The sequence below is a fragment of the Lampetra planeri genome, chromosome 48 (assembly GCF_965212315.1).
Source record: "Lampetra planeri chromosome 48, kcLamPlan1.2.h2, whole genome shotgun sequence".
Classification (NCBI taxonomy): domain Eukaryota; kingdom Metazoa; phylum Chordata; class Hyperoartia; order Petromyzontiformes; family Petromyzontidae; genus Lampetra; species Lampetra planeri.
Genome location: NC_136154.1, coordinates 4910658 through 4933245, shown reverse-complemented (window position 1 = coordinate 4933245; position 22588 = coordinate 4910658). Strand labels below are relative to the sequence as shown.

General features: G+C 48.2%; 1 protein-coding gene across 1 annotated transcript in view; it reads right to left on the bottom strand.

The window, feature by feature from the left end:
• LOC144733723 (uncharacterized) overlaps positions 1 to 22588 on the bottom strand; it is a 67614-nt gene that overhangs the window by 3394 nt on the left and 41632 nt on the right. The window contains exon 5 of the mRNA XM_078615747.1: positions 2850 to 3110. Coding sequence (XP_078471873.1) covers positions 2850 to 3110 — 261 coding nt within the window. The remainder of the gene's footprint in view (positions 1 to 2849; positions 3111 to 22588) is intronic.

Below are 22588 nucleotides of genomic sequence, written 5' to 3'. Positions count from 1 at the left end.
CCCATCTGGGCTCCCTCTTGTCACCAGTGATAGGCAATGTGTTCATGGAAAAGTTTGAATCAGACGCCATCCAGACGTCCACCCTGCATCCTTCCCTGTGGAAGAGATATGTGGATGACACTTTGGTCATTTGGCCACATGGCCTCCCAGCATTGAACCATTTCCTGGACCACATCAATTCCAGACACCCATCCATCAGATTCACCATGGAAGTGGAGAAAGATGGCAAACTACCATTCTTAGATGTTCTGTTTGAGAGGAGACCTGGTGGATCCTTGGGACATTATGTCTACAGGAAAGTCACCCACACAGATTACTACTTGAAACCTGATTCCCACCTACCACTCGGCTCAAAATAATTCTGTCATCAAAATACTATACCACAGAGCTCATGGCATCTCTGACCAACACCACCTTGCCAGTGAATTAAAACATGTACATCGGGCCCTCAAGATGAACGGATACTCTTACCGCACTATCCGCCAAGCTGTTTCTCCCACCATACAGAAACAACCACTTGAAACCCTGATCAAAACTATCACGTTGCCATACATAGCAGGCGTGACAAAAAAGATCTCTAAAATTCTAAACAAACTTAAGATCCAAGTCCGATTCAGTACAGTACATAAAATGCGTGATCTAATCCAATCTGTAAAAGATGTCATTCCTGACTTGCAATACCCTGGAGTCTATAAATTGAGTTGCATCTGTGGTGATTGTTACATCGGGAAAAGGAAACGTCATGTCTCTGATCGTGTCCGCGAGCACAAGTCAGATCTGAAACACGGCAAAATTGAGTCTTCTGCCGTTGCCGATCATTGGTACAACGCTGTGGGCTCTCATGATATTGTCTTTTCCGAGACCAAGGTGCTCTGCAACCCTTCTGGCTACCATCAAAGGTTTGTATACGAAGCCATCCAGATATACAAATACAGACACAACTTCAACCGTGATGATGGGTACAAACTGAGTGATCATTGGAAATATGTTATTAACCATGTAAAAAAGATTTAACTACACATATTTGTTCCATCTTATTTGACAGGTACTATTCTACTTTATCGAGTCTTGACATCCCCAGCATTTAATAATTCTGCTATTTTGTATTTGTCAGCCAACACCAGCCGTAACCCCGAGTTGAGGTGCACCAATTGTTTTCCCTTGTACCCCCCCCCCCCCCCCTCAACCGTTCCATTCCCTGGCTACCACATTCAGATAAGCCCCTCCTCCCCCCTTAACTTGTATTTAAGAGCTTGTCTCTTGGATTTTTCCTCACTTGATACAGTAAATTTAGCTGTGACGGTCCCACCTGATGACGGAGACTTGTGTTGCCTCTGAAACGTCGTTATTTATTATTTAGTTTTCTAATATTTTTTTTTTATTTGTATTTTTACCTACGTGACTTTACCAAAAAAAACCTTAGAGTACTTAACTTCTAATTTAGCAATCTTTTGGAAGAATGTAATCAACCAAGCTAATCGTTAACTGTGTGTTAACCGACTCTCTGTGTTGCATTGAAGTAAACTTCCTAATTTTACTAAATTTGATTTCTCCGTGCTTGTTTTTTTAGAAGTGCAATGTCTCGCTCCTACGTCCGCTATGGGCAGGACATACTTGTTTGTTTAGAAGCCCAGTGTCTAGCTTGGTGATTGGTGGAATTGGGTTAGGGGGGTGGATAACGCGGTGGTGGTAGTGGTGTTCAGTGGAGAGATCCTGGTTTCCGTTAGTGCGAGGGCGTCGAGATTTTTAAAAGGAAAGCATCGAGGGTGGATGCAGGCTTAATTAAAATGGAGCGTTAGTTCCATCGGCCAAGATGGATGGGGGTGATTTGTGGAGGTGTTGGAAGCCTGGGAACCAGGGCAGAGTGGTTATTCAGGTGCATGGAGATGTGAGCTATTTGTGATACAATGGTCATGACGGCGTGAAGATCTGGTGATACTACAGTAAAAGACGGATATGATGGGGGAAGCTTGGGGACGAGGGGATTTTGCGGGAGCAGCAATGGTTGAGGGCCGTTTAAGTGCGAGATGGGTCGTATGGTGCCCCAATTGCACTGTAAGTCCATACCGCCCCGACATTCCGTACGATGAGGGCCACGTCGACGGCCTCTCAGGAGGCCAAGGTGACAGAGCAGGTTATAGGTGGGAAGCACCATTGTAAGCGAGTGAAGTAAAACAGACTGCTTCAGATATAACTTGACATTGATGTCGATGGTGGGAATCACACTCAGATGACAGGGTTCATGACACAATGTGTGTAAACCACTGCAGAACTGCTCTAGCAAAGTTTTTACATCTAACATGTGCATTTATAAATATCGCTATTACATTCAGTAAAAATATCATAGAACAGCTCATAATATTGGGGGAATGTTTGGATGCTTTTGAAATTAGGGAACAATTCACCTTCCCTACTCGTAAAGTACAAGACCAGCCATTTGTAACTCTGATAAAAATGTGTTCAATCCACAGAGAATCGGTTTTATAACAAAGCACCTCGTTTACTGAATTGCTCAAAGGACCGGAAACGTGACCTCCAGATTGCACAGCTGGTGGCAACAAGCTGATAACATAGTCATTGTCTTTGTTTAGCCCAATAGTCCTGTCCCCAGTTGCTAATGCACCTGGTGACACAGAGCTTTAAATATATCCCATATTTACTTTTTGATACATCCCATAGTCCAACCCGCTGGTCTTGACCATCTATGCTTTCTCATGGGTAATGTTCAATTGTGACAGATGTGAAATTATCATTTGGGCTGGATATTTATAAACTAGGCTTCGTCGTTGCTAGTGTGGTCAATTGAATATGCAGGACAATAATTGATAATAGACCATAAAAGTACTTACAAGTACTGTCCATGACGACATCTGATATTTGGGAGGAGGACGAGTTGTATGCCATCACAGACATAGAGTAGTTCCTTCCAGGAACCAGGTTAGTAAATGTGTATATGTTTGAAGATGAATAGAAATTGTACATCTCTCTTCCACTTGTAGTATCTGTCATGTAGATCCAGTAGTAGTATGCGTTCGGGAGAGAAGTCATCCAAGAGACTGTAATGGACGTCATAGTCTTGTTGGTGATGGTTACAATGGTGTAACTTGGCACTGAAATGACATATGAAATGGGCGACATTTCACGTTTTTAACAAAACATAATCCAAATGAAAAAAAATCATTAAAATCATGACAAGATATTCCATATTCTTTCATAAAGTAATACCTCTGTCAAATAAATACATTTTTTTGTTTATGTAAGGTTTGACGGGAATTAATTATGAATATTTTACTCGACATTCTTGGCTGGTTTATATGGTGAGACCTCCTTTGCCACTAGCAAGATGTAGCAATAGGTTTTTACCCTTTTACCTGACAACAAAACTGACACCTTTATACAAGGGATCATGTTTGCATTAACCACAACACTTGCGGTCAAAATGCAAACAAAAAAACAACTCTAATAATGTATGCGCTGTCCTTGAAATTGATTGGTCCACACCCGAGACCGCTTTGCTTAACAATAATAATTAAATTTATAACGCGCGCAAATTTGCAGACGTAGTGGCTGTAACTCAGAGGCGCGGAGCCAAGCTCAGAGTCGCTCGAAAGCATGATTGTAGAGGTGAGTTTTTAAGTTTCTCTTGAAGGAGACGATTGAGGTGATGCTGCGAATGTGCAGAGGGATATCGTTCCAGACTGTTGGGGCTGCCACCGAGAAGCGACGCGTAGACATGACCATCCTTGATCTTGGTATCAAGAGGAGGTCATGAGTCGCGCTGCGCAGGCATCTGCCGTGTGCTGAGCTGCAAGTTGTCAATAATGAAGAAAGGTACGGCGGGCAGGCGGATATGGAGGCATTGTGGCAGAGGCAGGCGGTCTTGTATGTGACCCTATTGGCGATGGGTAGCCAGTTGAGAGCACGGAGACAAGCTAGTGAGTCGAGACGGGGATGAGTGTGGGCAATGACGACGCGTGCTAGGTTGTTTTGTAGTCTTTGAAGTTTCTTTAGGTTGCCAGCGGAGGTCCGGACTAGGACGGAGTTGCAATAGTCAAGGCGACACCCAACTATGCAACTTGCCAATGTGTTGACAATTTCAGTAAAGATGAGAGGACGTATGTGTCTGAGAGCCTTCAGGTGAAAGTTACATGAGCTGATGATATGGTTGGTTTGACGGTCGAAGGATAAAGTTGAATCTAGGATGACAACGAGGTAGCTGAATTGGTCGGTGAACTTGATGCTGTGACCGAAGATGTGTATGTGTGTGGGGAGTGCTGCTGAATTGAGACGTTGCTTGGTACCTAACATGATGGCCACTGACTTTTTCGGATTAAGGGCTAGGTTGTGTGCAGTGAACTATTGTTGCACGGCAGTGGTACATTTCAAGAGCCTCTCGAATCCAGATGCATTGCTAGAATTGATGGTGGTGAATAGAATAATGTCATCCGCGTATGAGTGATGCTTAACACCGAAGCTTGCGATGAGCCGGCCGATCGGGGAAGTGTAGGCTGTGAAGAGCAGGGGACCTAATACAGAGCCCTGGGGAACCCCGCATAATGCTATTGTTTCAGGCGATGTGGACATGCCCACCCTGACTGAAGATTGTCGGTCAGAAAGGTACAAAACTATCCACTTGAGTGCTGAGCCGCATATACCGAAGTCGGATTTCAGGAGGGAAGTAAGGAGCGAGTGGTTGATGGTGTCGAAGGCTGACGAAATGTCCAGACTTACAAGTGCAACATTCGAGCCGGAATCAATGATCGTTAAAATGTCATCGAGCACTCTAGTGAGTGCTGTTCCTGTGGAATAGTTTTGACGGTAAGCTGACTGGAAGCAGCAGTAGTTTGCGGAGGAGGTGATGTGTGGTTTTAGTTGGGCGAGGGCGAAGGAGTTTAGAGAGGTTCGAGAGGTTAGTGATGGGATGATAACTAGATGGGTTATCAGTGTCTAGACTTGGTTTCTTTAACAAGGGAGGAACCAGGCCAGGTTTGAGGTTGGACGGAAAACACCCCGTAGAGAAGGAGGCATTTGCGATGTTCCTGATCATGATGGCGAGTTCCGGAGCACATTGCTTGAACAAGGAACCTGGGAGCACGTCGAGTGGAGATGACTTCAAATGAAGTGATTCAATTAAAGAGAAAACGTATTTTGTAGACACCGACTTTAGCGTAATTAGAAGAGTGTCTGGTTAGTGCTTACAATTTTAGGTACCATGAGCGGGGTACAATGGTGCGATGTGTCGGTAGACGTGCACGAGTTTGCGACGGTGATTAGCGTGTTGGTGAAGTAAGTATTAAAAGAAGTGGCAAGTTTCAGTGAGGCAAGGGGATCGCTAAGGTGAGGGACCATGGTGCTACCAGGATGTAGAAGATCTTTGAGGGTTTTCTGTAGAATGCGCGGTTTTCTGGTTGCTTTTGTGATGCGTTCCTCAATGTAGGAGGAACGTGAGACTAGGATCAGTTTGTTAGTTTTCCTGCAGGCGACTCTGTAAGCAAGTCGATCAGCAGGTAGACCACTGCGGGATGCGATACTTTCAAGGCGCCTCCTGGTTCGCTTAGCAATGATTGCATCTCTTGAGAGCCAGTGAGTGTCGTGGGAAGACTGCCTAGCGGTTCGTGATTTTAATCGAGCTAGTTTGTCCAGCGCCGCCCTCATGTCAGCTTCTAGTTGGAGAGCGCAGACGGTTGGATCCGATGATGAGGATAATATTGAAAGCGAATTTGCAAGGAGGTGACGAAAAGCAGAAAACTCGATACCCTTATAATTACACAATTTTCGGGTGAATTTGATGGTGATTGGCTTGGGAAATTGGAGGGAAGAAAGTATGAGGCGGTGGTCGGAGTAACCAGTTTGGAAAACTCCCAGTACAGTGATGCGTCGGTGCTGGTCAGGTTCCAGAACCAGGTCGAGCATGCTCTCAACGTTTGTTGACGAAGCCCTTGTGGGGCCTTAGTTTGTGATGACCAGGCTATGGCAGGCCAAAGTTGACTCAAGGAGACTATCGATGGAGGCTGGGGTATGGCCGGGGCAATTCAAGTCACCTGTAAGCACGAGCCTGTGAGATGGGTTAGGAATCGTTTAAGAAGGTGTTGATGCTGCCATCAGAAGGGCGATAGATGGAAATGATGGAAAAGCACTCGTTGTTAGTAGTGAGGGATACGGACTGGACCTCGAAGGTGGCGGGAGCCATCGGTAGATAGAGCTCTTTAATTTTCAAGTGTGCATTGTAAACGACCGCTGAGCCACCACCCCGCTGGTTTGTTGCGCGAGGTTTATGAAGAACCTTGTATCCTGGGGGCGCAACTTTCAGAGAGATGGCTGGCGGGGAGTCTTGCCTGCACTAGGTCTCAGTGATGAGCAAAAGGTCGATGTGGTGGTCCGAGATGGTGTCGTGAATCAGGGCTGATTTGTTGGTGATGGAGCGTGTGTTGAGTAGGCCGAGGCGGATGTGTGAGGGTAGATGTGAAGATCCGTGCAGGTGAGGCGTCGAGGGAATAGAGGAGTTGGCTGGTTCGAGGTCGACCTGTGAACGGCGGCCCCTACCATCTCTGCAACCACGGTGCCGATGCAGTCTCTGACATTGACCTCGGAGAAGCCCGAGGACAGAGAACGTCCTCAGGAGCGCGGGTTCCAGGTGCAGATGATGAAGAGATGGTGCATGTCGTAGCCCTATTATATCAGCCCCTGCTGCACCGATGGTGCTGATGAAAGGGCCCGAATTCGGGTGGACTCCAATCAGCGGCTCTGCTGCCCTGAGCAGCAAGTCGAGGTGGCGTTGTCCAAGCTCCACGCTGTCAGCAAGCACTTCCCCGTACGTAACGGATGCAAACACGCCCGTGTAAACACTCGTTGAGTGCGTACACGGGCGTACAGAACTACGCAGGCGGGGCGTACAATGGAGCAGCCAGAAGAACACGAGGTCCAGTGGATTAGCTGACCACGCAGAGCTCCCGTTCACTGGTGGTGCTGGGCAGCAGGCAAGCCAACTCTCTCGTGTTGAGGAGATGACAGTCTGCTTCGCGTTCCCACTCGCTGATGGTGGTGAACATTGGATGGAGCACGTCGAGCTCCCACTTGCTGCGATGCTGCAGCACGCCAAGCTCACACTCGCTGATAGTGCCGGAAGAGGTGCCTTGTGAGGACGTTGCTGGCAGGAACCGTACCCAGGGCGGCTGTTAAGCCGCGCTGCATGTACAATACAGCCAGCGTCCTCCAGCCTCGTGAGTCGAAGCAGAAGGCCTCGTTTACCCACACTGCCCCGTGGTGTTGGATAAAGGTGTCAGTTTTGTTGCCAGGTAAAAGGGTCAAAACCTATTACTATATCTTGCTACTGGCAAAGGAGGTATCATAATGTCAATGCTTACCCCTAGCTCTCAGATCTCTGATGGTGCTTTGTTTTTGAGCTGTGCGCCTTTAAGCGTCATCTGGTCCAACACCATTTGAGACAAGGCTCTAAGAAAAGCTGAGTACGACTAAGCTGTGTGCGGAGTCACTGGAAGCAGAGCTGCCGAGGGCAGGATAGGTGAGGTGTAACGTAGAGACGAGTTGAAGAAGTTATATCTAAATGACCGTGTAGATAGCTCTAGGAGTGCCTACAACTGGTGCAAAAATAGGTTAATAAAGTGTAAGCAGGTGACTTGTTACCACGTGTCCGTCTGAGTGATTTACAAGACACTACATTGGTATGGCAGGGAGAGGGATGGTGTCAGATGGACTGGACCTTCGGTACCAACAAGATATAGTTTGTTTCACCTTCACACACAGCATTGGCACTAGAACCAAACTTCTCTATCGGGGTTGGTCTCTCTCCTATTCCAGAATAACCCCTGGTGAGAGGCCCCGATTGGGTGTGGAGATGCTCAAAAGCACCCGGGTGGGTGCTGTTCAGTTGGAGTTTGTCCCAGTGGATAAGAGGGTGCCTCAAAGAGGCTTCGGGTCTCATAAAGGAAAACTCTGACAACTGTTAGTGCTTATGCACCAAAAATCAGTTCAGAGTATTCAGCCTTCCTGGAGATAGTAGGTTAATTGCTCGACAGAGTGCCGCCTACGGACTCCATAATCTTACTGAGCGACTTCGATACTCACGTGGGAAAGATGGAGACACCTGGAGAGGCATGATTGGGAGGAATGGCACCCCTGATCAGAACCCCAATGTTGAGATGTTGTTGGAATTCTGCGCTAGTCACGAAATGTCAATAACAAGCACCATGTTCAAACACAAGGATGTTCATAAGTATACTTGGTACAAGAGCACATTGGGCGAAATGTCAATGATTAACTTTATAGTTGTACCATAAGCCGCATGTTCTGGACACTCGTGTGAAGAGAGGGGGCAGAGCTGTCAACTTTTGCCATTCTCTGGTCTGATGCTGGTGAGACTAGGCCGTAAAGAAGGCTGTCTGTGATGTAGGCCAATCATTTTCAAAGACAATGCATATATTATCAGAGCATGTGTGTTTGCATGTTCACCAGAAGTACGTGTGGTAAATGCAGACTTGATTCCTTGGAAGAACTAGAATCTGTCGCCACATCTAGACCGCCCTACACAACATGCTGCCGCAGCGACCCTCTCCAGGTAAAGTGGATTGAGAAACGAACAAACAAACGATCGAATATATAAATGTAAAATGTATAATATTTGAATGTTAATCGACTGACAGGAACTCGGTAATGTTGATTGACTGGTGATTGAATTATTGGTGGTAATGAAGATATGTACAGTAAAGACTTTGATATTAAAGTTGATTTAAATAACTGGCACTCAACCCCATTAAAAGAGGAATTCAGCTGCGGTGGTATGACATGAAGGTTGTTACTGATCACTATTGCAGGCATGAGATGTTCACTTATTTGTTGTATTGTTAGTTTGCTCGTTTTCTGCTGCAAATCTAATAATAAGATCCGTGCACTATTGGAATATAATCGATACTATAACACAACAATCGGCTGATAATGTGTTTAACATAAACTAGCCAAATTAATACATTCTCTATACTTCATAATAAACAATTCCCTACTAAAAACGAACAAAACCATAATGAACTGAACTAACACTTTTGATTTAAAGCTGTCGTGACTGCAGGGATTCCTATGTTTGGTTCTTTCGGTGAAGTCACGTAGAAGGGAAATAATATAATAATACAAATATAAAACAATAAAATTCTCAGTACGTTACGACTGCAAGAAATGTTCTTGCTGTGGATTTCACACCTGATGATGATTGCTTGTGTTGCAGTCGAAACGTCGTGAGAATTTTATTGTTTTATATTTTCATTATTTTATTATTTCCCTTCTACGTGACTTTACCGAAAGAACCAAAACTATTAACTAACACTGTTTTAACCAGTGACATGATTTATGTCCACGCACAATTCCAGTGGATGAGATAATTGCTGAGGTAGAATCAGCAGTAAGACTACTTCCACATAATGAGGCAGAGATGAGTAGACACGAAGTTGCCAAAATAATTGAAAATAGCAAAGTACCAAAAGTAAATATTAGCTCGAACGAAGCAAAAAACCTTAAGAGAGCTTCGATTAAATAAAGACATTTAAATCCTGGCAGCTGATAAAGGCCGCACTACTGTAGTGATGTCTCGAGCCGATTATGATAATAACATTTTATATTTAAAAGACGAATGTACCTACATTAAAATTAAACGAGATCCAACTAATGCATTATAAGGTAAGACTACTGCAACCATTGCAAATTCATTAATCCCTAAGAATGAGCAATACAAATTTAAGCCAAAGGCCTTAAAACCACCGAGATTGTATGGGTTCATAAAATCCCACTACGACCCATAGTCAGTACAATTGGCTCTGCCACGTATAAATTAGAAAATATATAACTAAACAAATACAGCCCTACATCGGTAGGACATCTTCATTCATTGAAAATTCAGAACATCTTGTGAATGTGATTAAAGAAATACAACTTAACCCTAATGATATTCTGGTGAGTTTTGATGTGATTTCTCGAGCTGATCATTGTTTAAATAACACTTACTTCTTATGGAGAGGTGATTTCTTTAAACAAAAGGAAGGAGCCCCAATGGGCTCTCCTTTTTCTCCTGCTATTGCAAATCTGTTCATGGAAAACTTTGAAACAAGAGCACCTGCCTCGAGTACATTAAAGCCATATTTTTGGTTTAGATATGTTGATGACAATTTGGATGTCTGGCCACATGGTAAAGATGCACTTAATGATTTTCTAAATCATCTCAATGCACAAAACCTGGCCATCCAGTTAACCATGGAATGGAGGTGAATAACAGACTCCCGTTCCTAGATATTTTGCTTGGACATGGTCTAAATGGCAAAATAACACAGCATTTACCGAAAGCAAATGCAGACTGGTGCCTAACTGCATGCAGATCCACATCATCACCCAGCTCAGAAATCCTCTCTTCTCAAGACACTCATACATCGAGCTAAAACAGTGTCAGATGGTGAAAGTCTAGTGAGAAAGATTGAACATTTTAAAGAGGCACTACGAAAGAATGGCTAAAATAATGCTCAAATTAAAAAAGCATTGAATGCCAAATCAAGAACGCAAAGCAACACTGCTGAAAGCGATCAGATTGTTCAAACAATTAAAATACGATATATCTCAGGAATAACTGACAAATTAGCCCGTGTTTTGCAAAAGCAAAATATTAAAGTAAGATTTGGTACAGTACACAAAATTCAAAAACTGGTATCTGGCACTAAAGACGAATTGCCTAAATTACTAACAGAAGGTGTAAATCGAATTAATTGTTTATGTGGCAGATGCTATATTGGTCAGATGAGACGTAACATTAGCATAAGACTAAAAGAACACCAAATAAATATTAAATTATCTCAAACACAACTGTTGGCAGTGGCAGAGCATGCTTGTCAACAAGGACACTCAATTGATTTTGATAACGTTGAAGTGTTGTGTAAAACTAATTATTACTGGCGAAGACTAATTAGATAATCCATTGAAATTGAAAGAAATACAAGTAACTTTAATCGCTCTGACAGCTACAGGCTTAGTGCGGCCTGGAATCGTATTATTAAATAAAATATATATATTCAAATTACAAGTATTTATAAGGGAAACATACCAATGCATGACAATTGAATGAATAACAATCTATTATATAATTTCAATACCCTCCCCCTCTCTTCCGCAAATCACTGCCCCAGATTGAGTTAAAAGATGACGTCATTCTGCTGATCTGTTTGTAGTGTTGTAAGGACGGACTCTTCAACGTCTTGTGGCACACACCTTTTATTGTCTTATTAACACAGTCCCTATCACACTGAGGGGTATACGATCCCCTCACCCGTTACCCTCAGAAGGTACAAGCCTCCGCACCCTACAGGCTACTTAATATCCCGCTCCTCCAGTGTCCTCTGACTGGACCTAGGGCAGGGGTCGGCAACCTGCGGCTCCGGAGCCGCATGCGGCTCTTTTGAACCTTGACCGCGGCTCCGGGGCGGATGCTAGCGAGGGGAGGAGGCGCACTGTGACACCTGCTCTGGCGTTGCCGCTGCTGACAGGTCGCCGCTCCGCTCCACACTGCCCGCCCGGTGACAGGCAATAACGTTGCCGTTGCTTTGTCACATGTTTGGAAGAAGTAAAAACCTTCCTGGGCAGCAAAGAGCTCACCTTTGCTGAGCTGGAACAGCCAGAGTGGCTGGAAAAATTACATTTTATGGTAGACATGACAGCACATCTAAACACGCTAAATACAACCCTTCAGGGGAAAGGAGGCACATCCCTGCACATGCTGGAGGAGGTTTTGGCATTCGAGCGCAAGTTGACAGTGTTTGTCAAAGATTTACAGAGAGGTACACTGTCTCACTTTCCCTCTTTGAGAGAGTTCAAACAAAGTCATGATACGATAAATTTGGAATATTTCAAGTCTGCAATCACCACAATGCAAAGTTCGTTTGGGAAACGATTCTGTGAGTTCAGAGAGGAAAAAACGACATTATCCTTCCCTGTCACTCCCCTGGCGATCGATCCATCCCTATTGAATATGACTGCATTTGCAGGTGTAAGTCAACCTGATCTTGAGATGGAACTGGCCGATATAGCCGACAAAGATATATGGGTGTCCAAGTTCAAATGCTTGACCGCTACTCTTGAGGATGTTGCCCGTCAGAAGGCCATTCTGGCTCAGAATCATAAATGGAGTGATATTGAAAACCTTCCCAAACAGGACAAACTTGTATTCGAAACATGTGTAATGCGGGCGTAAGCGACCTTCCGGAGGTGACGTCACGGGGGGTGGAGTCATGTGACGTGGGGGTAAGGTTCGGGGCTTTAAGCGGGTAAACCGGAAGGGGAAGGTAGTCGGGGTGTGAGCGGAAAAGAGTGAGGCCACGCGGGCAAGTGTGGAGAGGGGGGGGCGCCGACGGCGATCGGGAGCCAACCCCGAAGATAAGAGGAAGCTGCGGAGTGGTGTGCAGCTGGGGAGGAGACAGCCAGGAGGGCTGCGTGTTAGAGGCAGCGGTGTGGCTGCCAGGAGGAGCTGCGGAGAGAGAGAGAGAGGGGGCAGCTTGTTAGAGGCAGCGGTGTGGCTGCCAGGAGGAGCTGCGGAGAGAGAGAGAGAGAGCAAGAAGCTGTGAGAGCTGCGGAGGGAGAAGAGCAGCAGAGAGTACAGCCAAGGGGGGCTGTGTGAGAGAAACAGCAGCGGAGCTGCTGTTGTGGATCGGGCCGACATTGGAGTCAGCACCGTGGAGAAGCTACAGAGTAAAGACAGCCGTGTGGGTGTACAGCACGAACCGAATAATAAAGGACACTGAGCCAGACATCGTGGTCCAGTCGTTTATTACACTGGTGTCGGAAGTGCAACGGCATGTCAAAACAAGTGAGGAAGAAAGTTAATCCGGCGCCTGCATCGGCTTCTTCGTCCGACGACGACGAACTCCCTCCAACCACGGATCCTGTTGGGGTGGTGGAGGAGAGCCAGGCTGAGGCGACCACGGGAACGGGAGTGGAGGATGTTGGCGCGGTGGCGGGTCCGTCGACATCATCAGACGCGGATCAACGATGGCAAGCGATGGCGGTACAACTGGAGGCACTTAAGGACGTCCTGGCGCATCTATGCCATCTCGTCGCGCCAGGGACGATGGATGATGCAAGTGGTGCTCCGCGGGCCGCCACGTTGCCTGTCCTGCCGCCGCCATTGCCCACGCGGCAAGAGGCCGCCATTTTGCGCGCTCCGTGGCGCCAAACCGCCATCTTGGCCACGCCGCGGGCCGACGCCATTTTGAATTTGCCATCACAACCACCACCATTGGAAGACGGCGGGAAGAGGAGTCGGAGTCGCCACCTTACAACGGTTAAAGAATTTTCCGTCGGTGGGGACTGGAGCGCGTTCGCCTGCCGCTTCTTGGCGGCGGTACGCACAGCAAGATGGACCGATGCGGAGGCTTTGGAGGTGTTGCCGACTCTCCTGGACGACGAATCTGTCCGATTCTTCCGTTCCATAGCGACCGATAAGAAGGCAACTTTAAGTGGTGTTTTTCAAGAAATGGCCGATGCTTATGAGCCACCAGATGATGCGCATCGGCGATTCGCTCAACGACAACGAGCACCAGAGGAGTCGCCCGTGGCGTTCAGGGGTGCGGTGCTGGAGCTGGCCATGGCAGCTTATCCTGAGACGCCACAGGACCTGCTTGAGCCTCTCATATTAGGGAAAATGTTGGAGCTGTCTCGGGATCTAGGGATCCCCATGCCTGTGTGTGGGCATGAGAAGCTAACTTCCCGGATGGCTGCTAAGTGTCTCGATGCGCAATTCAACCTCCGTCGCTGGAAACAAGTGACGGCGTGGACGGGGGGGCCCGTCAAAGATGGGGATGCGCTGGGATGGAACCCTGCGCAGGCCGTCTATGTTCCGGATGACCGGGGCCCTCAACAACTGACGGCCGCCTCCGCTCCATGGACGGGACGCGGCGGGCCGAGACCGCGCGCGGTGCTACCAGAACGGGGCCGTCAGGAGGCGAGGCCTGCGCTTCGGCGCAACGAGGCCGAATGTTTCCGCTGCGGGCGTAGGGGCCACTACGCCAGAGACTGCTGGGCCCGCTTCCCGGCTCCGCCGCAGCAGGAGGCCTCGGCACCGGTCAAGTCGGCTAAAGATCCTCCGAAACAGGCATGTCGGCACGCACCAGACACTCGGCAAGGCTTTCCACCTCACCCACCACCTGTGTTGCGCGATCCTATTGTTGTTGTTAAAGAAAGGCCATCGACGGGGCCTTGTCATTCAGTTACGCAGTGGCGCAAATTGGCACGGAGAGTTGTCGCGGCCGCTACGGGTTCGTCCACTGTACCGGGGTCCATACAAGGTGTGGACGTGCGCATTTTGGTCGACTCGGGGGCGTCTGCGACTATTATATCGGATGTCATTTTCCATCTGTTGGGCATTCCGTCGGGGGCTGTGCGTCCGGTTTATGGGTCGTGCGTCGCTGCGAACGGGGGTAGCATGGGCATCGTGGGTCAGGTGGATGCTAAGATATCTATTGGGGATGTGTCGGCCTCGGGTGTTGTGTTGATATCGAGATCTTTGGCGGTTCCTTGTTTGTTAGGCACCGATTTTTTGGCTAAGATGCCCATTTTGATCAAAATCAATGAGAATTGTATTGAACTGCCGGGGGGCCGTCAAATCTCGTTTCTGCCGTCGCCCTGGGGGCGACCTGCTTCGGCCGTACAAGTGCAGGCGCTGTCCGTCGCATCTGTGGACATCCCACCTGGTACACAGATGCTTATACCCTTGCGGTATCGGAAGCCCCTGCCTGATCGGCTAGGAGCAGTAGGGGTCTTGTTGTCACCGTCCGCCACGATAACAACCGGGTTGGCGTTAGTGGGGGCACAGACCATCGTCCGGCCGGATCAATTACCGTTTTTACAGGTGCTTAATGCGGGGGGAGAAAACGTCCGTGTCCCGGCCGGTACGGTTGTGGCACATGCCACTACGGCGTTTGCGACCCATGATTGTCCACATAGCCGGGGAGTTGTTGCTGGGGTTTCCGAGCCAAGGAGTTCGGATGATCGTTGGGTTGCTCAATTATGTGACGAAAATTCTTCCCTGTCCATGGAGCAACGTGGTGCGCTGCGTAAATTGTTGTTGACATATTCCGATGTGTTCAGCTCCGATGATTTGGATTTGGGCCGCACTTCCTTGCTTTACCATCACATTGAGACGGGCGATGCTGCCCCTATTCGATTAAATTCGCATCGGATGAGTCCTGCGGAGCGAGAACACGTACGGGGGGCAGTGGAAGACATGTTGGCTGCGGACATTATATCGCCATCTAACAGCCCATGGGGCGCTCCAGTCGTCTTGGTTAAGAAGAAGGATGGCAAATTGCGATTTTGTGTTGATTTCCGCAAATTGAATAAGATATCGGTGGCAGATGCGTACCCTCTGCCGCGTATGGATGACTCCCTCGACGCATTGTCGGGGGCTAAGTTCTTTTCCACACTGGACCTCTCTTCGGGATTTTGGCAGCTTCCCCTTGACGAGTCCTCACGGGAGAAAACCGCATTCCGTACGCCTCAGGGGTTATTTCAATTCAACTGTCTCCCGATGGGATTGAATGCGGCCCCTGCTACATTTCAAAGATTGATGGAGCTCGTTTTGACGGGGTTGCAGTGGGAGACATGTCTTATATATTTGGACGATATCATTGTCTTCAGCCGCACATTCGATGAACATTTGACGCGGCTGGAGACAGTGTTTACGAGGATGCGTTCTGCCAAATTGAAATTCAAACCAAAGAAATGTCACCTACTGCAACGGTCCGTCCGCTATTTGGGGCACATTGTGAGCGCTGAGGGAGTGTCCACGGATCCGGAAAAGACGGCGTGCGTCCGGGATTGGCCGACTCCGGCCACCGTGGGGGATGTTCGGCGGTTTTTGGGATTTGCCTCGTATTACCGAAGATTCGTGCCGGGTTTTGCGACGATTGCGAGGCCCTTGCATCTCCTTACGGGTAAAGGACGGAAGTTTGTTTGGGGACAGCCGGAGGAGGCGGCATTTCGGAGTCTGCGTGATCTATTGGCCACGGCCCCAACATTGGATTATCCCGATTTCGATCACCCATTCATTCTTGATACGGACGCGAGTGACACAGGTATTGGGGCGGTGTTATCACAGTCTAAAGGGGGTGTAGAGCGTGTCGTGGCGTATGGTAGCCGAGTCTTGTCTCCTGCGGAAACCCGCTACTGTGTCACTCGCAGAGAACTATTGGCGGTTGTTTTTTTCCTACGGCAATTTCGACCATACCTCTACGGTCGTTCTTTTATTGTGCGTACGGATCATGCGGCCTTGCAATATGCCCTTAAAATTGACCAGCCATCCGGACAGTTGGCACGTTGGTTGGACACGCTACAGGAATTTTCCTTCCAAATTCAACATCGGAAGGGTGTGCGCCATGCGAACGCTGACGCACTTTCCAGATTACCGCGGCGCGGCCCTTGTAAATGTGAGTCGGGGACGCATAGGTGTTCGCCGATTCCAAACCCCCCTCAGCCGCTCACGCTGGCCGTCGAGAAGTCGGACACTCCGATGGAACCGGGACCGGCTGACGGGGTTTTGAATCTGCCGCGGTCTGTCTGGATCCGGGAACAGATGATGGATGAGTCATTGGTGTCCTTGCGGAAGCGGTCTGCTAAGGACAATGGGAGTCCGAGTACGGCTGTGGGGCCGCAAACCGCTCTCCGAGATGGTCTGCTTATGTGGCGGGAGGGGTTCCAGGAACGTTGGCGCCTGGTGGTACCAACGTCCTTGCGGTTCGAGTTGATTAGAACCCTCCATTGTGACACTCTCTTACATTTAGGGGTGCAGAAGACCTTGTTGACGTTGCAACGTCATTATTTTTGGCACGGCATGGCGACAGATGTCGTAGGGCACGTGCGCGCGTGCCCTGCGTGTGCACAACGTAAGCCGCCGAAACATCCTTACGTGCCGCCTCTCCAGTCGATTCAGGTGTCTCGAGTCAATGAATTGGTGGCACTGGACATATTGGGACCTTTTCCACCATCGGCGAGGGGTAATAAATATTTGCTGGTAGGGGTTGAGTACCTCTCCCGTTGGCCGATGGCCTGGCCGTTGCCCGATCAGTCGGCCGCGGCCATTACCGACGCCTTTTTGTTTGGGTATATTATGGATAAGGGGGCGCCTGAGAGACTCCTCACGGACCAGGGCAGGAATTTCTCTTCTAAATTATTGGCGGAAGTGTGCGCGGGCCTTGGGACTAAGAAAGTACGGACATCCCCATACCATCCGCAGACGGATGGTATGGTTGAACGGCTGAACAGGACATTGTCTGCCATGCTTTGCCATACCGTGAGTGAACAACAATCAGATTGGGATCTGCACATCCCCGGGGTGCTTTCGGCGTACAGGATGACGCCTCATGCGGCTACAGGATATTCGCCGTTTTACCTTATGTATGGTCGGGAAAACGTGCCGCCGGTGGATGTGCAATTGGGAACTGGGGTGAAGGGACCTCGGAAACCACTTCCTGAATACATCCAGGACACGGTTCGCCGAGTCACGGAGGCGCGGGAGAATGCCCGCGTGGCTACGGCCAAAGCCCAGGCCCGGAACGAGCGATATGCGCGACGGTCTGAGGGGGAGTGCCCTTGGAAGGTTGGGGACCTAGCCTGGCTTCATTGTCCACAGGTACGTCCGGGGACCTCGCCGAAATTGCACAAACCCTGGCATGGTCCCGTACGCCTCATTGCGGTTCCCAACCCACAGACAGCACGCGTCCAGATTGGGTCTCGTCGCTGGGTTGTGCATACGTCGCGCTTGAAACCATATGTTGCTCCCTTACATGATGCGTCATCCCCCAATATTGCCTTGCCGGGGTCTGTTGCTGCTGACTCTCCCCTGCCTGCGTCCATTGATCTCGCTAGAGCGCCTGTCGTACCTGTTCCAGACAGGCCGGCCGTGACATTGCGGGGGACGAGGGGCCCTGCTCGGAGGACGCCTGCCAGGTCTGCGGGACCTTCGAGCCCTGCAGCCCTTCCGACCCAGCTGCGGGCACGGTCACAGGACAAGCCCAAGACTAACTCTTTAGAGACACGGGACGGCGGTGGACTTCCAGCTGCGACAGGGGGATTACCCCCTGTCGTTCCTCGACTTTCATCGCGTTCCCGTTCTGCGAGTGGGCCGCCGACCGTCCGGGACGGGCCGGCGACCCGCACACGTTCCAAATCGCTTACGTTTCGTTGATTGTTGCTGTCTTGTTATTTTTTTCTTACAGTTGTATTTATTGCATGCTTTTGTACGATCGTTGATGTTGATTGCGTTGTTGTTGTTCTTGCTGTTACATTATATGCTTAGTGTCCTTTAGGGGGGGAAGCTCGGTTCGCCGCATTACGATTTGCTATTGGTCAGCCGAGGTCGGCTGGGATTTTTCTACGGGGGAGGGTGGTGTAATGCGGGCGTAAGCGACCTTCCGGAGGTGACGTCACGGGGGGTGGAGTCATGTGACGTGGGGGTAAGGTTCGGGGCTTTAAGCGGGTAAACCGGAAGGGGAAGGTAGTCGGGGTGTGAGCGGAAAAGAGTGAGGCCACGCGGGCAAGTGTGGAGAGGGGGGGGCGCCGACGGCGATCGGGAGCCAACCCCGAAGATAAGAGGAAGCTGCGGAGTGGTGTGCAGCTGGGGAGGAGACAGCCAGGAGGGCTGCGTGTTAGAGGCAGCGGTGTGGCTGCCAGGAGGAGCTGCGGAGAGAGAGAGAGAGGGGGCTGCTTGTTAGAGGCAGCGGTGTGGCTGCCAGGAGGAGCTGCGGAGAGAGAGAGAGAGAGCAAGAAGCTGTGAGAGCTGCGGAGGGAGAAGAGCAGCAGAGAGTACAGCCAAGGGGGGCTGTGTGAGAGAAACAGCAGCGGAGCTGCTGTTGTGGATCGGGCCGACATTGGAGTCAGCACCGTGGAGAAGCTACAGAGTAAAGACAGCCGTGTGGGTGTACAGCACGAACCGAATAATAAAGGACACTGAGCCAGACATCGTGGTCCAGTCGTTTATTACACATGGAATGCCATCCCCAACACTTATATAAATATGAAAAAGTATGCATTTGGAGTCCTGTCGATCTTCGGCTCAACATATGTATGTGAGCAGGTCTTCTCCAACATGAACTATATTAAAAACAAACATCGATCACGCCTCACAGATGACAGCTTGCAAGCCTGTGTGAAAATGAAGGTGACGTCTTACAGCCCTGATGTGCAGAGACTGTGCACTGAGGTTCAGGAGCAAAAATCCCATTAACCAGGTAATTTAGCTATTAATTTGCAAAAATATATTTTACATTGTTAAGTGAAAAAGTCTTTTTTTTATTCAGATTGACAGCTGACTGCACGATCCTGTATATAGCAATAAGGTAAGAAACAATATATGCAGTGTTATATTTGTTTTAAATGTTGCAATGGTTTTGCGGCTCCCAGTTTATTTTTTCCTTCGGAAACGGGTCCAAGTGGCTCTTTATGTCTTAAAGGTTGCAGACCCCTGACCTAGGGGATCTCTCCCCGACCACTGGTTACACTGAGCCCTAGCCCTGATAAGGGCTGGAGGGCTTGGTCCAGGGTCCTAGACTTCTTCCGCCGTCTTGGGTCTTCGTGTAGCCGAACTCCCTCAGAGCTCTCAGCGCTCTGGCTTTATATTTGTTCGTGGCCGGGTTGTCCAATCCCCAGCCAACCTTGTGGAACCCTGTGATTGGTCGTTCCTAATCTGCTTTTGGATCCCAACTCACCCTATTTGACCCTGACCATTTGGTTGCGCGGGAAAACCTTGTTTACGATCAGCTGTCACAGCTTGTGAGACCCTGACCGTTTGTTTGAGCGGGAAACCTTGTTTACGATCTGCTCTCACAGTTTGCGAACATCGAGTAGTTAACTCTACTACATGTTTAAGACCAGGAGCCAGTAGAAGGCCTCACCATTCTGGTAAATTGCCCGATGATGCTAGATGTAATTACCAGCGAAACGTCGTACTCAAAATTTTAAATGATGGTGGGCTAAAGTATTGAACTATTTGTCCTTTGTAAATGTGACACATGTTTTGCCGTTTGGCCATGTCGGGTGGTGGTGGGTTACAACACATTTATAAATAATGCGATCTAACCAAAAAACCTTTATTATGAATAATATTGGTCGTGAAAGCCTACGTATTAAACTAATACAGGTAGGAACAACAGTTCCACACTGCCCACCAGGGATGATTTGTCTGTCTGTCTGTCGTGCATAGCCACACCCTCGATTTGTATTTCATAGAGTGCTTCGGGCGGGCTCAGCACCACGTGATGCGCCGCCCCAAGCAGCTTGCGCCGCGTGACACGGATCGCACGAATGCGCTGTCCAACCAAGTTCTTACCTGCCCACTCCGAAGGAACGTGTTAATAAGATGATGCCGGTCTCGTGGTCGGTTAGTTTATTATTACGATTACAAGTGTAGTAACATGACGCGTGCAGGGTTTGCAAACAGCAGTTGCATTCATGTACAGGGTTGCAAACAGTGATGTCAGGTCAGGACGAGCAGGTGCAAGCCTGAGGCCTGGGTGACAACAGACAGAGAGATGCCAGCAATTAGGAAAAGAGGCAGTGATTGGCTGGCTGCAAATGCAAACATGGAGTGGGCGCCAAGAAGGTGAGAGATAGAGGCGATAAGGGGGGGGGGAGGAGCACGTGCAGGAGACGCCGGAAGGACGCCGGCATAACGACAGCCACCTGAGGACACTTAATGAGGAGGGGGATATAAGAGGATGTGCGAAGCAACGGAAGTTGAGTGGAGATGAAGAACTCAACACAAGAGAAGTACGGGACCTCGCCCTTCACACCTCGTCCTCTACACCGGTGTTGGCTGAACCCCCGCTGGGGCATGGGCGAGGCTGGAGGTGTGGCTGTAGTAAGAGGCTAGTGGGGGAGAAGCTAGCAGAATCCTTAGTGTGAGCGTGATAGGCTAGCAGGATATTCAGTGAGGTTAGCTGGGAGAGAAGCTAGCGGAGTATACAGTAAGAGGCTAGAAGAGCCAGAGAGCGTCCGTGACAGGCTAGCAGAGTGCGGAGTAAACAAGCTAGCAGGACGAAGGGAGAGTGAGCTCGGAGTAGCAGGCTAGCAGAGCAAGACGGGGATTGTTCGCGAGAGAATTATGTGGTGTTGAATGTGAGAAGCACCCGTGGGGGATGCTTTGAATAAAGTGATACAGGAGAAAAAGAAGTTGTCCGTGAAATAAACACAAGTGTTAATAACTTTGTTTATTTTGTTCAATGCTACTCGACTCAATAGATATAATGGAGTGTTACAGTGTTTTGGTGTTGAAAAGAGAAGTTGTTTTTGTAATAGTTTATCACATTTGGTATTATTTTGCATTTTGCTGTCCATGGGGAAGGCGCAAAATGGATGACTTCGAACTTGATGTTAACGTTGAGCTAATAAGGTAAGCAAAATAGGTGTTTTTGCAGAGGTTACATTAAATAAGAATAGTTGTTTGATATGTTTTTTTCATTAAGTATGATTTCTATAATTTACATATATAATTTGATATCAAATATGGATTATATTGTTTATTATTCATGATATAACTACGCATTGTTTAGATTATGCAGTATTATTAGGGACTAGGAATTTAGGAGGCACTAACGTCTTGGGCTGATGTTTAATGTCAGATATTAAAATGTTTTTTTTATTTAATGTTTTATTTAAGTAGTATGTATGTTAAATGTTATTAGATACGATAAACAGCTGTTATAATAATTTAGATTTAGACTGATCCCGAGCTGAGCAATTCAGCTGTGGTTTTGTAATGTTGAGGGTGTTTCTGATTAATTTTGCAGATGCCCAATAGCCCTTCTGAGGAACACATTGACATCGTGTAGCCGTTTCGCAAACCCCTCATACTCAGTTGTGGAGTCACCCACTTTTCCAGAGGACACCATAATGCAGGGCACCTGCTCATCGTCTATGAACTTTATTATTTTGATTGTCTATTTAGCTGACTTGGGCAGACTGACTATAGTTTCTGGTGAGTAATCATTTACAGCCCTGCAAATTCACCGGTAGATGAAAGACTCCTCATGCCTTATTGCTCATGGGGGTTGCTTGACCAAACTTCACCACCACAGTCAGTTTCAGCAAGTGATGTGTGCCTAGGATTGGCATTGACGTTGGCTATGGCTGGAATTACACGCAGATCACTGGGTTCATAACACAGTGGTCAAACCATTGCAACTCTGCCTTACTAAAGTTTAAACATCTGGTTATGACATATAAATAAAAAAATACCGGATTTCATTTAGTGTGTCATTCTCCCACACCTCTGATTAGATTGTTGGCTATATACTGCGCGGAAGAAGTTCAACCTACAAACAGCTCGTAATATGGGAGTAATGTTTAGATGTTTAGTTACCGGTCCTGCCCAACCTTGCCCTATTTATTTTTTTATTTTATGTTACCAGGTAAGCCCCACTGAGTAATATATATTTTTAAGAAGCGACCTTTCCACACATTTCAACAAAGCGGCTTAACGCGTGGACATTTATAGCAGCCAAATACTCTAAATGCATGTTTCTAAATGTGGAGGGGGAAACCGGAGGACCCGGAGAAA